Source organism: Canis lupus, chromosome 23, assembly GCF_048164855.1.
Source record: "Canis lupus baileyi chromosome 23, mCanLup2.hap1, whole genome shotgun sequence".
NCBI classification, from domain to species: domain Eukaryota; kingdom Metazoa; phylum Chordata; class Mammalia; order Carnivora; family Canidae; genus Canis; species Canis lupus.
The window spans coordinates 17,982,770-18,000,078 of NC_132860.1; the positions used below are offsets into that span (position 1 = coordinate 17,982,770).

The 17,309-nt window shown below is 43.6% G+C and overlaps 1 protein-coding gene and 1 long non-coding RNA gene across 12 annotated transcripts in view; one reads left to right on the forward strand and one right to left on the reverse strand.

Annotated features, from left to right (window-relative positions):
• The window catches only part of LOC140614817 (uncharacterized), a 35,438-nt gene that overhangs the window by 11,989 nt on the left and 6,140 nt on the right, over positions 1–17,309 (forward strand). For 6 of the 7 annotated variants that reach the window (XR_012015588.1, XR_012015589.1, XR_012015586.1 and 3 more), the window contains 2 exons: positions 4,824–8,934; positions 9,391–9,464. This is a non-coding gene — a long non-coding RNA (uncharacterized lncRNA). Of the gene's footprint in view, positions 1–4,823; positions 8,935–9,370; positions 9,465–17,309 lie in introns of all 7 variants that reach the window. The other variant, XR_012015587.1, reaches the window with a different exon arrangement.
• The window catches only part of ZNF143 (zinc finger protein 143), a 60,080-nt gene continuing 56,137 nt past the window's right edge, over positions 13,367–17,309 (reverse strand). For all 5 annotated transcript variants that reach the window (XM_072794116.1, XM_072794115.1, XM_072794114.1 and 2 more), the window contains 2 exons: positions 15,311–15,457; positions 13,367–14,367 (listed from right to left, as the gene is read on the reverse strand). In XM_072794116.1, the coding sequence (XP_072650217.1) occupies positions 14,284–14,367; positions 15,311–15,457 (231 nt within the window). In that variant the 3' untranslated portion in view covers positions 13,367–14,283. The remainder of the gene's footprint in view (positions 14,368–15,310; positions 15,458–17,309) is intronic.

A 17,309-nucleotide genomic window follows, 5' to 3' on the forward strand; every position in this document is an offset into this window, starting at 1 on the left:
GGGCAAATGCTGACTGAATCCTCTCCCTTGTATTTTTCATTGTTTCTTCCGTACCCATCTGTAAACCTTTTCTCATTCCTAATTTATACATTTATGCTTTGTCTTTCATTTTTATTATGTTAGCTGGTGGCTTATCAGTTTTGTTTTTTTGCTTCTTCCCAACCCAAAGAACTAGATTTTCAATTTATTCATCAGTTATATTGTTTTTCTGGTTTTGAAATCATTCACTCATGTCTTTGCTAACTCCTTTCACTTTCTTTGTATTTTGCTTTGTGCTGTGGCTTTTTTTCCCCCTTCTAATTTCCTGTGTTGTCTGCTCTCTTACTGAACTTTTCTTTTTTCTTATTCAGCAATAAAAGTGTTTAAGGCCATACATTTTCTTGTGAATACAACTTTGGCTGCATTCCATAAATAGTGTTTCATTGAGTTATATTTAAAATAGTCTCAGGGGATCCCTGGGTGGTTCAGCAGTTAAGTGCCTGCCTTCAGCCCAGGGCGTGATCCTGGAGTTCCGGAATCGAGTCTCATGCCTGCTTCTCTCTGTGCCTGTGTCTCTGCCTCTCTCTCTCTCTCTCTCTCTCTCCCCTCCCCCTCCCCTTGTCTCTCATGAATAAATAAAATCTTTAAAAAATAAATAAATAAAATAGTCTGTAACTCAGTTTTTTAAGTTTTGTATTGAAGTATAATACACATACAGAAAGGCAAACATACCAAAATATGTACAGTTAATTCAACACCCAGATTAAGAAACATAATATTACCAATACCCAGGACTGCTCCATAATTTATAGGGCCTGGTGAGAAATGGAAATGTAATGTTCAAATTTATTAAGAACTGTAAGATGTGTGACAGCAGAACATTAAACCCATTGTGGGACCTTTCTAAGTGTACACCATCATGAAGCTGGCCTGCCAGCTTGCCTTTGGGCTCTCTTCCTGTCCTTAACCTACCTCCCCACCAAGGGTGCCCACTGTCCTGACTTCAAAGAGCAAGAATAGTTTTGCCCGTACTCTTGTGTCTAGCTCCTATTACTCAGCATTATATTTGTGAGGATCATCCATACTTTTACATATAATTGAAGTTCATACATTTTCATTGCCATATGGTTAAAACTAGTCTGTAATTCAGTTTTGGTTTGTCACTGATTTAAGACTTTTTTAAGAGAACTTGAAAACTTTTCCTAGTTTGAGTACATTAGGCTAAGGACCAACTGCTCAGTTTTAGGCTCTTTCCTCTGAATGAATAGGTCCTTACTCATAGAACACACTGTATGAGTAAGAGGGAGTGGGCACCTGGGTGGCTCAGTTGGTTGAGCATCTGACTCTTGATTTCGTGATCAAGAGTTGTGAGATCAAGCCCCACATTAGGCTCAGCTTGGAGTCTACTGGACATTCTCTCCCTCTCCCTATGTCCCTGTCCCCACATGCATGTACTCTCTCCCTCTCTCTCTAAAAATAAATACACTAATTAAAAAATATATAGTATGAGTAAGAAACAGTAAGTTTTATACCTTCCTCATGTTCTTCTGATACACAATGGAAGAAAGAAGAAGTTAGCCAAAGTTAAAGGCAACCGCTTTTTAACCTCTCTAGGAGGTTTTTTTGGTGTTTTTTTTTTTTTTTCTTAATTTCTCCATAGTAGTAGTGCATACAGTTTGTAGACAAAGGGGCTGAGGTTGTGTTGTCAGCCTGTGAGTTGCCAAGGAAACTGGAAAGAAACTGGGTCTTTCTCTGTCAGGTCAGGGAAAGCACAGCCCTTCTATCATGGATCCGAACAGAGCAAAGTCCTCTGTATGTCCATTGACTCAGGTTGTCCTAGAAAAGTGATCAGTGAGGTTATGGGGGCAACTGGCTCCAGTCTTGACCTGACATTGAGACTGGCTGAGACTAGATAAGTAGCCCACTGGTCCTTAAAAGATGTATCATTAGGGACATCTGGGTGGCACAGTTGAGCATCTGACTCTTAGTTTCAGCTCAGGTCATGATCTCAAGGTTGTGAGGTGGCGCCCTGAGTTGGGCTGTGTGCTGAGTGGGGAGTCTGCTAGAGCCCCTCCCCGCCCCCGAGTGCTCTCTCTGAAATAAGTAAATAAATCTTAAAAAAAAAAAAAAAAAAAGGTGTATTGCTAAAAGCCAGTCACACTTTTACATTTCAAACCTAATGTTGAAGCCTAAATTCAAACTGTTTTACTATAATCAATTTGCACCAGACAACCTTATTCTTACTGAAGGCCTATAGCTCAAATTTGGTGACCAAACATAGACAAATCTTTTCAATAAAGTGCTACAGGTAGCACTATCATTGAGATTTTTTTTCTAAAATAATTTTATTTATTTTTAGATAATAAAAAGGTCAAAATACATAATTCAAAAGGCACAAAAAGGGGGCAGCCCGGGTGGCTCAGCGGTTTAGCGCCGCCTTCAGCCTTCAGCCCAGGGCGTGATCCTGGAGACCCGGGATCGAGACCCACATGGGGCTCCCCGCGTGGAGCCTGCTTCTCCCTCTGCCTGTGTCTCTGCCTCTCTCTCTCTCTGTGCCTCTCATGAATAAATAAATAAAATTAAAAAAAACAAAAAAACAAAACAAAACAAAAAAAACAAAAGGCACAAAAAGGTATTTTATGGTCAAAGGTGAGCCTATGTTTCACCCCAAGCTTCTACCCTGTTCTTCAGAGCCAACCATCATTATTGTTTTCTTGTACATCCTTTCAGAAATGGTCTATGCAAATATATGTAATCTTTTAAATATTTGTATAAGTGCTTGTAGTATGTTATTCATACTGTTCTGTACCTTGCTTTTTCACTTACTGTTTCTTGAATGTTGCTTCATGTTAATGCATATAGGACTAGTCCACTCATTCTTTTTATTTTTTTAAAAGTTTATTATTATTATTTTTAGTAACCTCTACACCCCACATGGGGCTCGAACTCATGACTCTGAGATCAAGAGTCACATGTTCCACCAACTGAGCCAGCCGGGTGCTCCCTTTTCATTCTTTTTTTTTTTTTTTAATATTTTATTTATTTATCTATTCATAGAGACCCAGAGAGAGAGAGAGAGAGAGAGAGAAGCAGAGACACATGCAGAGGGAGAAGCAGGCTCCATGCAGGGAGCCGGATGTGGGACTCGACCCTGGGTCTCCAGGATCACACCCTGGACTGCAGGCAGCGCTAAACCGCTGCGCCACCGGGGCTGCCCCTTTTCATTCTTTTTAATGGCTGCATAGTATTCCATCATCTAGATGAACCATAATTTTTTTGAAAAGTTTTTTTTTTTTTAAGATCTATTTATTTACTTATGATAGACACACAGAGAGAGAGAGAGAGAGAGGCAGAGCCGGGAGCCCAACGTGGGACTCGATCCCGGGACTCCAGGATCGTACCCTGGGTCAAAGGCAGGCGTCAAACCGCTGTGCCACCCAGGGATCCCATTGAGAAGGCTTTTTTAAACAGCTTTATTGAAGTAAATTTACATACCATAACATTCACCTATTGAAAGTATAAAATTCAATGATTTTTTAGTGAATTATTACAGAGTTATGTAACCCTCAGGACAATCCAGTTTTAGAACATTTCTGTTATTCCCAGAAAGTTTTTTTTTTTTTTTAATTTTTATGATAGTCATACAGAGAGAGGCAGAGACATAGGCAGAGTGAGAAGTAGACTCCATGCACTGGGAGCCCGACGTGGGATTCGATCCCGGGTCTATCAGGATCGCGCCCTGGGCCAAAGGCAGGCGCTAAACCACTGCGCCACACAGGGATCCCCCCAGAAAGTTTCCTTATGCCTATAATTTATCTTTTAGTCATTTAATTAAACTGTGTTTTTCCTTTCCAGTAATTCTTTTTAACATTTACTGAGGTCATGATCTTTTGTTTTACAACACTGAGGAGGATTTGGAATGGTGAAGATGTGTTAGGAGAGCATTTCAAACCTTATATAGTATTACTCCTCTCTTTAAAAGAGTAGCTTAAAAAAAATAAAAAGAGTAGCTATTCTCCTTTTCTTTCAAGTCTACTGTGAATTTATTTATTTATTTAAATTTTTTTATTTATGATAGTCACACACAGAGAGAGAGAGACAGGCAGAGGGAGAAGCAGGCTCCATGCACCGGGATCCTGGGTCTCCAGGATCGCGCCCTGAGCCAAAGGCAGGTGCTAAACCGCTGTGCCACCCAGGGATCCCCGGCTACTATGAATTTAGAGAGTGAGACATAGGAGATCCTGAAAATTTTGCCAGTGAGCTGCTTGCTTTCCCTCTTTCTTTCTCTCTTCACCAAAATGAGTAGTTTCTAAATTAATTGACTTTTAAAAATATATTTTATTTATTTATTCGCAAGAGACACCGAGAGAGGCAGAGACATAGGCAAAGAGAGAAGCAGGCTCCATGCAGGGAGCCCGATGTGGGACTCAATCCGGGGACCCTAGGATCACGCCCTGAGCTAAAGGCAGATGCTCAACCACTGAGCCACCCAGGCACCCCTTAATTTGCTTTTAAGTCACCTCTACACCTAACATGGGGCTCGAATTCATAACCTTGAGATCAAGAGTTGTAAGCTCTTCCAACTGAGCCAGCCAGGTGCCCCAAAATGACTAGTCACAAGAACAATAGATGAGTCGGAGACAACAGGCACTCCCTCCAGAAGGTGGCTGGTCATGAATACCAGTAGCTAAGTTAGTGCTGCAGACCGCCCTGAGAGGAGTGCACGTTACAAGGGAGGTGGCCTCCCCATATTTACTAACACACGATCTTGGACAGGTACCCTTCATTTAGCTGCTTGCCAGCTGGGCTGATCAGAGAGTGTGTGTGTCTTGTTCTACTCATAGGCCATGGTGAGCATACATACCTGTAATGGACAGCAGGAGGATACATCCCTGTAAGAGAAGAGACGGTGAAAAAAAAAAAAGAGAAGAGACGGTAGCACCGTCATCACGTGGTCCAGGGTATGGAAATATCAGACAGTCCATGGCTGTGGTTTTGCCTCTTTCCTCCATTCTGCTCAGTACCCTCTTGCCTTGGATGTAAGGCTATTTGTAAGGCTCACACTCTACAATGGGAACTATCACACTGAAATATGCAGTGCAAATAAAACTTTTATTTTCTAATCCGGCTCTTCCAAAATTAGAGCATTTTTGTTTTTCTCTGTCCATTTTTTCCTCCTTGGTTTTAAAATTAGAGTTATGTACCTTTCTGTTCCTATTAATATACAGCCTCATTTATATTTTTATTTTCAAAATCAATAATTCTCCAGTCAGAAACTAAGTAGGTGGATCCCATTCTCTTAATCTCTAACAGGGGAAGAGAGCACAGCAGATATGCAACATGATCAAAATAGAGCCCTAGTGGAGGACTGAGGAAGGCTTTGTGCTTTTCCCACTGTGCTGGCTCCTACCAGGGAATCAGCACTTCTGGACTGTCAAGGGGAAAAGTGCATCTGCAGGAGGAAGTCAGCAGCTGGCCGTCCTCAGAGTCCCCCTGAGAGGGTGCCCTCCCTCCTGCCAGAAAGGACTCTTGTGACTCAACTTGCAAGTAGAGGAAGACCACCAAGCCAGAGCATCTGTGTGCTTCAGAAATCCAAACTCAGGGGCCAGAAAGAATAGGAGTCTTAGGAAATCTTTGTAGAAGGTGCAAATGCCAATGGGCCACTTGATACAGTTGCTCTTGTGAGAGCTGCCAGTGTGGGTGGAGGCCTTTCCATGCTTTTTCATGAACTAATCCCTGAGTAGAAGGTCCTTGTTGCTGTTTCCTCACGGCCTGGACACCTGTGGTTTGACTTCTCTCTTAACTCCCTTGGTCCTGAAGGAGCTCCAACTCCAATGCCAATGAATGGATGGAGGCACAGAGAACCAGCCCAGGGATGGGGTTTCACCTTCAGTGGGCACTTCCCTTAGAAGCTTTCCTGATCCCTTGGGTAGATGGGCTAGACCAGCAGCTCTGAGCTATCAAAGCGAAAGTACCGTATGTATTAGTATCTTGTTGCTTTGTTGCTGTTGTAACAAATAACCACAAACTTCTGATTTAAAATGACACATAAAAAAAAAAGACACAGATTAATTCTATTACATTTCTGGAGGTCAGAAGTAAAAAAATTAGTTTCCTGGGTTAAAGTCAAGGTCCAGGGGAATCCCTGGGTGGCTCAGCGGTTTGGCGCCTGCCTTTGGCCCAGGGCGCAATCCTGGAGTCCCGGGATCGAGTCTCACGTCGGGCTCCTGGCATGGGGCCTGTTTCTCCCTCCTCCTGTGTCTCTGCCTCTCATAAATAAATAAATCTTTAAAAAAATAAAATAAATAAAGTCAAGGTCCATTAATACTGGTTTCTTTTGGAAGGATAGAAAAATCCATTTCCTTTCCCTTCTGAGCTCCTAGTAGCCAGCTGCATTCCTTGGCTTATGGCCCCTTTATCCATCTTTGAGGCTTGTCACTCCAGTCTCTGCTTCTGTCACCGCAGGACCTTCTCCTTTGACTATCACTTTCTACGTCCCTCTTATAAGGACCACATCAGGTTCATCCAGATAATCCAGGATTGCCTCTCCATCTAAATATTCTTTTTTTTTAATTTTTTTATTTTTTTATTTATTCATGATAGTCACACAGAGAGAGAGAGAGAGAGAGAGAGAGAGGCAGAGACACAGGCAGAGGGAGAAGCAGGCTCCATGCACTGGGAGCCCGACGTGGGATTCGATCCCGGGTCTCCAGGATCGTGCCCTGGGCCAAAGGCAGGCGCCAAACCGCTGCGCCACCCAGGGACCCTCCATCTAAATATTCTTAATTTAATCACATCTGCAAATTCCCTTTAGTCATAAAAAATAACACAGATTCTGAGAATAAAGACATGGATATATTTGGGGGCTGTTATTTAGCCTACTGATACCTGTGACCAGTCCACCCCAGAACCTTTTGCTCAGAAGCATCCCACTCAATGCTGAGGCTTGGAGGACCTGATAGAGCAAGACTCTCCCATGACTTATTTAAGTGGTCCTCCAGTAAGATGTTTTCAAACTTCTCCTATTATGAACAATGTTGCTTTGAGTATTCTTGACATCACTTCTCCAAGTGTGAGTGTATCCTTAGGATACATTATTAGGAGTAGAGTTGTTGGTCAAAGGATATGGGCACTTTATTTTATTTTAAATATTTTATGTATATATTCATGAGAGACACACAGAGAGAGGCAGAGACATAGGCAGAGGGAGAAGCAGGCTTCTTGAGGGGAGCTCGATGTGGGACTCAATCCTGGGACTCCAGGACCATGCCCTGAACAGAAGGCAGACGTTCAACCGCTGAGCCACTCAGGCATCCCAAGGATATGGGCACTTAAAATGTATTTCCCTATATCCTGGCTGACAACAGATCAACTTTTTAATATATATATTTACCAATTTGATAGGTGAAAAGTGGGGTCTCAGTTTAGCTTTTTCTTTTTAACTTTTGAAATAATTTGGGCATAGTTTTACATTGGGTTTCATTCAATAGCAGGAAGGGTCCCTTGGAGTTCTGCTAGGATAACCATAGCCACAGTTTAGCAATTCAGGGGACCAGGAGAAGTGACTAAAGCAGAGTCAATCCTCAGGAACAAGGTCAGAGCCCACTTACTAGACTCAGACCTAAGTGCAGGGCAGCAAAGGACATTTATCCTCATAGTTGCTGCCTAAGAACATGGACTAGGAGCTACCGGCATCCTGTTGCCTCCAGTCATGGTAGACTCTGGGGCGTTGGGCTGCGGCCTGTCTTTGGTGAGCAAGTGACTCCCTGTGGAGATGGGCGGACAGCCCTATCGGCCTTCCCCTGAGACTGTAATGTGATGCTAAATGCCAAATACTGCCAGCAACCTGCCCATCCATTAGGACAGGGCTTAGTACTGCTGCATGTTGCTAGGAATAAGTGACTAGGGCTTGGGACTCCTCAGACCTGGCAGATATTTGCCCTGTCAGTGCATGTGTGAGTGAGATATTCAGTCCTCGGCACGTCCAAATCACAAAAATTGCCACTGGCATCTCAGGACTAAGTCTGAGATGCCCTCAGAAATATCTCTTTGGGGCAGCCCGGTGGCGCAGAGGTTTAGCGCCGCCTGCAGCCCAGAGCGTGATCCTGGAGACCCTGGATCGTGTCCCACGTCAGGCTCTCTGTATGATGCCTGCTTCTCCCTCTGCCTGTGTCTCTGCCTCTCTCCCTCTCTGTCTCTATGAATAAATAAATAAAATATTATTTTAAAAAAGAAATATCTCTTTGGTCAATATGATTATAAAGCCAAAAGTGGCTGACAGATTGGGCAGGGAGACAAAACTAGTCTTCCAGGTCTGATGTGGGCATGTCCTCCTTGGTATCATCCCAGCAACCAGAAAAGGCAAGGTCCTTCTCTTCCCATCACTCAACCAGCATGAAGTAACTTCCTTTCAGGTAGAGAAAAGACTACCTCCTCTCACCCTCCTCTGGCCCAGGCACGGCTGTTTGATTTGTTCTAGAAGGAGGTGGTGCAGCAAAATGCATATGGTTGTGGATTGATTCCTGAACCTACATAGCACCTCCTGCTGGTGACTGATCCCAAGGCTTACTGTAGTGCCTTCCATTCATTAACTAGTTCCTTTTTTTTTCATTTTTTATTTTATTTAAATCAATTAATTAACATGTAACGTATTATTGGTTTCAGAGGCAGAGGTCAGTGATGCATCAGTCTTAAATTACACCCAGTGCTCATTACATCACATGCCCTCCTTAATGTCTACCTCCCCCAACCACCCACTAGTTCTTTTCTTTTTGACTTTGAAGTTTCAGAAACTTCTCTATAGTTAAGGTCACTTTTGCAGAAAAAATGGTCCAGTTTTCTACTGTTCCTAATTTTCTGTTGAAAAGAACATCAAGCAATTTCAGGATATTAGGAATTCCCCAAGACTGTGGAGAAGCTGCTTGCCTGATGGATTTTATCTGGGTAAAAGATCTGGTGAGTGTTAAGAGCTGCTCCCAGGGTCCTCTTCGGCTCAAAAGCCCTGTCATTGGCTTGGAGAAAAACGTTCCCATTTTAAAAGATAAGACAACCCCCTTGAGGCAGATTTTACCTCTTTGCTTTTTCCATAGAAATTGCAGAATTTGTCTGGAGGCCACTGGGACTGAGTCTGTAACCCAGATTAGAACTGTTTTCCACAACCTTTTCTTGGGAGCGGGGCAGATTAGTGAGGGTGGCCAGCCTTGTGGAGAGCTCTTGGATGTCTCCAGTGGGCCCAGGAAACCCTGTGGAGTTGAGACAAACCAGGGAGACGTTTGGGATTGACGTTAGAGCAGGAATCCCATTTTCCTTCACCTGAATGCAGAAAAGTAAAAAGAAAAAGCTTTTGCTGGATAGTTTTCATTTTAACTGTTTATGTAATTTTTGCTCTCAGTGTGACCTTCTGCCCTTCAGTTTTAGACGTGCTTGGGAAGCAAAATGAAACCCCTGCATCAGGACTGGAGGATTCTCTGTACCTCTCAAGTTAGGTGAGTTTAGAGCTGGACAGAGCAGCTCGAGGTGACCCGTTGCTCTGCAAGGCCTCCAGGAGTTATGGGGAAGCTGAAGTTACCAATTATATTAAGGGAGCCCATACTCTACAGGGAGAGGCAGATGATATATTTCCAAGACACAAGTGATACCTCTTGTAGGACACTGAATCTTTTCACTGAAGGGCTGACGGAAGAGCTTTCTTCAGCCGGGCAGGCTACATGATATTTGGGACTCAGTGCAAAAAGAAAATGTGAGCCTTTTGGTCAAAAAGCAGGAAAAAGTTTTGTTAACGGTACATATAAAGCCAGACACAAAAGGACAAATAGTGATTTCACTTATATGACGTCCATCCTGAGAGGAGTCAAATTTATAGAAAGTGAAAGTAGAAGAGTGGTTGCCAGGGGCTGGGAGGATGGGGGATGGGAACCAGCATATCATGGATAGAGTTTCAGTTTGAGGAGTTGGAAAGTTCTGGAGGTGGATGGTTGGGAATGTTTGCACATTGCTGTGAGTGTGCTTAATGACACTGAACTATACACTAAAAAATTATTAAAGTGGTAAATTTTATGTTATATATATTTTACACTCCCCCATACACACACAGGAATACATGAGTTTTTCCTTCTTTTGAAGCCTCTCTCTTGACTTGTCGTGGTGTTTTTTTATTTGCTATCTAATATCATTCTAAGAAAAATCTCAAATTTTTAGCATGAATTTTACCCTTCATTTTTATATTATTCAATGCTTGTTTTATTTTATTTTAAATATTTTATTTATTTATTCCTTAGAGACACAGAGAGGCAGAGACATAGGCAGAGGGAGAAGCAGGCTCCCTGCAAGGAGCCTGATGTGGGACTCGATCCCAGAATCCCAGGATCATGACCTGAGCCAAAGGCAGAGGCTTAACCACTGAGCCACCCAGGTGCCCCAACAATGCTAGTTTTAAATATCATAGTATTTAACTCGTGTTTGAAATCACTGGAGGGCCCCTGCGTGGCTGAATGGGTTAAGCATCTGCCTTCAGCTCAGGTCATGATCTCAGGGTCCTGGGATTGAGCCCCGATATGGGGCTCTCTGCTCAGTGGAGAGTTGGCTTCTTCCTCTGTCCCTCACCCCCCTCATGCTCTCTTTCTCTCAACTAAATAAAATCTTTAAAAAAATGAAATCACTGGAATCATGCAATTCGAATTCCATGACTCATCCCAGAGGGTCCTTGGAGCTGGCTAGAAGAACAAACAGAAGCCGGGCTCAGGAAAGGGGGAAGGAGAAAGCCAGGATCGCCCAGGCACAGAGCCTGTAGACAGCGTCCACCCGGACACAGGACTTCACAGGTTCCTGAGGCGGGTACGTCTTGGTCTCACAGCTGCCAGGCCCCCCTTCCCACGGGCCTGCCCTCCAGCCCACAACAAACAGGCTACTTCCAGGTATCTTCACAGTTCAAAACTGGGAAGCGCTCAGTACAGGGGTGAGCAAGAGGCTCGCCCCTCTCAAGACTTGGCTAATGTTAGCTGTTCACCTGGAGCCCTGGAATGCCGCCATGTGGGGGGGGGGAGGCTGGCCCCCTCTGTGCAGACTCCACAGGGTGCCTGTGCCCCACACCCTCCTGCCAAAAGCAGAGGGCATGGCAGCAGTAGCAGGGTGAGGGAGAGAACAGGAAGTTAGGTAGGGGGGTGACAGAGAATCCCCTCCAGGGAGGCTGGCATGGGGTGGGGGGGTGGCACTGGGTCCCACTGCTCCAGGAGACCTCACTTAGAGAACACAAACTCAAAGATAAAACTATTAAGAATTCCAAGACTGTAACCACAAGGCATTAAATCCCAAGTGCAGGGTCTTGTTCGACTGCACTGGTCACACGTCTGTGACTCAGCCGTGTTCCTCAGGTGAAAAAGAAGAGGGATTTGGCTGGAGTATTCTTTGGAAGATCTCATCCTTGAGGAAACCTAAGCATAGAGTACTTCCAGCAGAGGGGGCTGAGCCAGCCTTTCTCCACTTCCCTATGCTCCCTTCCCCAGCTTGGCAACAGACTTCAGCTCTGTCCCTGTCCTTTCTGTCCCCTCACTCTCTGCTCACTATTGGGATCTGCCAACTGTTGACTGGTTTACAGTCTCATCCAAGCTAGGAAATACTGGACTGTGAAGTCCTGGAATCCAGTCCATTTCATGGCTGAGTGCATGGTTTCCCGTTACTTATGAAGTCCCAGGGTTGCTGTGCGTGAAAAGGCAGCACGAGCCCCTCCAAAGCTGCTTTGCCCCTGCAGGCTTGGGGGTGTCGGGAGGGAGGAGACGGAGCCATCTGGCCCTCGGGGCAGCTGCCACCTTTGGAGGATTGAGGAAGCCAAGTCCTTCTCTTACTCTATTTCCTAAATTCTTATGACTACAGACTGTAGGCAATATCCTTTTTCTTTGTAGTGGCCTCAAGCTGTGTCTGGGAGAGTGGGGGTTTTTCTTGGACTAGGTTTTGCCTTGAGCACAGTCTGGATCACATTGCAGAGTTGTGCTCCAACCGGCTCTATTTGTCAGGCGTACTCTTGTTACAGCAAATGTCTTTGGGGAATCTTCAACTTTGGAGGGTTCCTTTCTGCATCTTACACTGAGGAAAAACTGCACCAGCTTTACTATCAACCCTTTGCTCATCAGCTGGAGTCTTCCCTTGGGGGAATGTGCCACCTCCTTAGGCCTCCGAGGTCCATTCCCAGGAAGGCAGGCAGGGGACAAACCAGAGCATTCCTCTGCCCTTTTCCCTGGTGCCAGTAGGAAAGCATTTTCTTTTGAGCTGAAAGAGAATCAGGCGAGCAGAGTCCAGCTCAGCCCTGTCCAGTCTAGCTGGCAAAGGACCTGGAGAGAGGGAGAAAGCCTGGAAGCTGAGCAAAGGCAGCTGTAAGGGGTGCAGGGAGCCTGATAGCTTGGGTTTGGTTCTGGGAAGCACAGCAGGCCTGGGTGAGCCCAGCAGAGGAGCTCCTTGTCAGTGGCCGGACCAGGACTGGAAGGCCAGAGCACCACCCTGTGATTTTGCAGGTCCTCATCTTTATCTCCCAGCCCCTTTGTGAGCCTTAGCAGGCCTCAGCTGGGAGTTCTGTGTGTGCTGAAACGTCTCCATCAAGAGTGAAGACTGGACCTGTGTGTATGACTAAGGCCTTTTCTAATGTTGAATATCTATGAGAGGCTTTGAAGGGAAAGCAACTCGTCCCCTGCCCAACCCTGAAGGGTTTCCCATTTCAGATGACTAAGTCATGACCCTTTTTAGCCAAGACTTCAAAGAACCTCATCAAAGATAACATCTATATTAAATAAAACAGTGCAACATTTCCCCCCTTTTTACTGTAAAGCTTGAAATGAAACACAAGGCGCATTTCAATTTCAGCTCTCTGGCAAACAAAGCACAGTGAACCACGGAAAGGAGTGATTACTGCAGGACGAACCTTCCCTCCCCCGCCCCCCTTTTTTGGGACCTTGGTGGACTAAGCTGAATTTCTGACATTAGACATGGTTTTTCAAGTGCTCAGGTCATGAGGCAATCGGAAAACCCCAGAGTGCCTCCTGATAATCTCTGCGGTGTGGGGAGGTGTGGGGAAGGCACACGGGCATGCAGTTGGAAAGTCTGGGTCTTGCCTCTTTGTCCTGCCTCTTTGTCCTGCCTCTTCACAGCCGGAGGCCCTGGGTGAGACTTTTAACTTCTCTGGAAACTGTTTCCCCTTGTACAAATGGGGATAATAAATCCCATATATCTCACAAAATTGTTTTAAGTACGTAAAAATGTATGAAAAGATAACTTATTCTGTGCTTGATAAATGCGATGTACTCTCAATCTGTGTGTGCAGGGTTATAATCGATGCCATTTGGGGTATTTTCTGCCACAATCTCCCCCACCCCACCCCAATTTAATAAAACAAAGGTAAAGGTAACATTTAAAAAATTGCTGTATTCAAAATTAATAATAAACTTTAGGGTAAATAAGCTTTAAAACAAAAGTACATAAGCAAAAATAAATAATTTACACCAACCCACTAACCTAATTTTCAGAGTAAAGCCATTTTCAATTACAGCACTGTTATCCCGGGCTCCAGCCTGTGGTCAAACTTTGATAGTTCATTATTTTTTAAAAACATTAACAAAAAACTGAACGCTAAGTAAAATCTTTAACAAAACCAAAGCACTGGATTTAACTTTTTAATTTTAAATAACCAAACTTTGTCATTTTATACATAATCCAATGTGATGGATCCAATTCAATTTAATTAGCATTTCCACTTGAAGAGTTGATATTTTAACAGGGATGGAAAACTGTAATGAATGGTCTTCAAACCGTGAGGTACAAATAAAAACATACAAGAATACAGTAGAACAAAAACTGCAGACACCCTCTTAACTTGGGGAAATATTCAAAGGCTTTATATCCGTTATTATCTATGATGGCTTTTGGAATTGATTGTTTAAAGTATAGAACCTTTAACGTTTTAGATACAGCCTTTATTTTTTTCACAGTAAGTTAAAAATACATTGTAAGGCTCCATTAGACTCCACCAATCTTGCATGTAGACTCTAGGAGTTTGCCAACTGATAAAAGAGTAATATGAAAATTTACTGTATTGCCCTAATTTCATACATCCTTGTACACAATGAATCAGTTTGGGAATCTATTCCAAGAATTATATACACAAAAGTGTCAAGAATAAAATGTTCTCACTCTTGCATAAAATTGTGTACAGTATTTCAGGAATGGAAAAGTTCTAATTTTCCTGGACCCGGGTTCATGGATGTCTGCTGCCTGAAGATGAAAGGCTCCTCCTGCTGTAGTAATGTTCCACTGTTCTGAGGATTAATCATCCAACCCTGGCGTTTCTCCTTGTTGGATCCTAGATGCTATTCTAATGGCTTCTTCCAGAGATGGCTGTTCTCCAAGCTGAAACAGGAACAACCACAAAGCCATAGTCAAGATAATACCAAAGAAACAGTATATGAAGGAAGAGTTCTCTCTGTAGTTCTGACACCTGGACCTATTTAAGATACTATGGCTGATCCCATCATTAAGAGCACGCGCACGCGCACACACACACACACACACACACAAAGAAACAAACAAACAAAAAACCCGAAACAAAACAAAACAAAAAAAGAGCACACACACACAGAATTCTTGCAGGAGAATAATGTAGTAGATTTCTTAGGATTTTGATAAACCTTCACTCCTGCAACAGACAAAAGATGCTCATCTCTTCCAATGGAGGCATTTAGAGAGCTTCCGGAGCCTTTAGCTTCTATGCCCATAAACTAACTTAAAACCAATGGTTGGCATTTTCCTGAGCATGTGCTAACTCTTCTCCAACTAAATAAATGAAAAACAACTCTTTCCAAGGAACGATAATCTGCACCTAGCATTCTAGACTCTGCTTCAGTCCAGGGACCTGACAATAGTTTTTTCTGCCTTCTGATGTCCCCCCAACATAAACTACAGCTGAGCAGTGACTGATTCTCACCAGGGGACTAACTTAGGGTCTGTGTTTACACTCAGTTTGTCTCCAAGAAGTAGCTCTTCAAGTGCTTTATAGAAGCCTGCCTAATTAGACTTATTTTGAAAGTAAAGATGGCTGGCCAGGGGCACGCCGGAATACCAGAAGCTTTATTTTTCCTCCTGTAAATTACTCTAAAATATACAAAGATAATAGAGAACAAAGTGCTGGTATCTTTGAGTCCTCCTCAAACACAGCAGTTTTCTTCAAGTAGCTCAGTGCCATAGATTATTCTGTGCCTGCTTCCTGAAAAGGTTATGAATAAAGCACAGCGCACAAGGCTGAGAGATATGAAGTAGTCCTGCTGTCGCCGAGGATGGCGGTCACTGCACTCACCTGAACTGCAATCTGGGTGCCGTTGGATGTTGCCACTAAGGTCAGGGGTCTGGTTTCCGTGGTTACTAGGTGATGGCTGTGCTGTTGGTGCCCCATTTCCGATGAGGCAGTGTGGAATGCTGCCAAGTCCTGAGCCACAATCGCAACCTTAAACAAAAAGTACATGGAAGTAAAGCTATGATTAATTAAACTTCATTTATTTGTTTTTTTTTAAAGATTTTATTTATTTATTCATGAGACACACACACACACACACACACAAACACACACACACACAGAGAGAGAGAGAGAGAGGCAGAGACACAGGTAGAGGGAGAAGCAGGCTCCATGCAGGGAGCCCGACGTGGGACTCGATCCTGGGACTCCAGGATCAGGTCTTGGGCCGAAGGCGGTGCTAAACCGCTGAGCCACCCAGGCTGCCCTAATTAAACTTCATTTAATGCGTGGGACTGTCTTTGGATTTGAAAGGAAAAATTCCCTTCTGACCACTGGCTTGTAGAAGCCTAGAGCTGGAAGAGAATTTATATATTGTCTATTCTCGACAGTGCTTCTTCTTTTTTTTTAAATATTTATTTATTAAAAAAAATAAAGATTTATTTATTTTATAGAGAGTAGGGGGAGGGGCAGAGGGAAAGAATCTCCAGCAGATTACCTGCTGAGCGGGGAGCCCCACACAGGGCTCAATCCCATGACCCCAAGGATTGTGACCTGAGCTGAAATCAAGAGTCAGACACTTGAGCCGACTGAGCCACCCCCGTGCTCCTGGACTCTTTGTTACTTGAAGTTGAGGCTCAGGGATCCCTGGGTGGCACAGCGGTTTGGCGCCTGCCTTTGGCCCAGGGCGCGATCCTGGAGACCCGGGATTGAATCCCACGTCGGGCTCCCGGTGCATGGAGCCTGCTTCTCCCTCTGCCTGTGTCTCTGCCTCATTCTCTCTCTCTCTCTGTGACTATCACAAATAAATAAAAATTAAAAAAAAAAAAAAAAAAAGAAGTTGAGGCTCAGAAAGACCTTATCTAAGCTTAGTGAACCAGTGACACAACGGGGTAGAGGACACTGGACAGTGGATCTGCTACACCAGGCTCATTAACCAGGGCAGATGAGACTATGCCTAGGCTCTACTATCTTAAGTGGCTGCTTGGGAAGTTATACATGTGGACGAATTCAGATCTCAAAGGTCTATTTATTCTTGAGTTGGGGTAAGTGGTAGGTAATATACTATTTTCTCCTGTTTACTTGTTTCATTTAAAATTAGATTTCCATTTAAGAAGGAAAACTGAAAGGGGTGGAGATTGAAAGGAAGGGGTCACAAGGGAACTTTCTGGGGTGATGGAAATGTTCTCTATCTTGTTTGGGATGGTGGTTATATGAGAGCACATGTTTAACAACTCATTGAAATGTAAGTTTAAGATCTGTAAGTTTTATGATGTGTAAATTTTACCTCAATTAAGAAAAAACAGATTGTGGGCTGATATGAAAAACCTCATTAGTGCTCAAATGACAATAAAAACAGAATTCAACTTTTGCTTGTGAATTATGCAAGTATAAAAAAAAATCCTCCATACTAGCAGAAAGAGTACAGGGAAACAAGGAAGCTTTTAGGCCCATGGCATAATTGTTAAACTTTTTGGAAAACAATTTCGCAGTATGTAGCAAACAGCTTAAAATATACCATTAATTCAATAATTCCATGTCTAGAATCTGTTCCTATGAATATAAGCAATTTCTGTATGTGGAATGAATAAATCCCATTTGATGAGATTATCTTACAAATGATAAAAATCCTTTTATAAAAACGTTTAAGGGCAGCCCGGGTGGCTCAGTGGTTTAGCTGCCTTCAGCCCAGGGCATGATCCTGGAGACCTGGGATCGAGTCTCACATCTGGCTCCCTGCTTCTCCCTCTGCCTGTGTCTCTGCCTCTCTCTCTCTCTCTCTCTCTCTCTGACTCTCTCATGAATAAATAAATAAAATCTTTAAAAAAACAAAACAAAACATTTA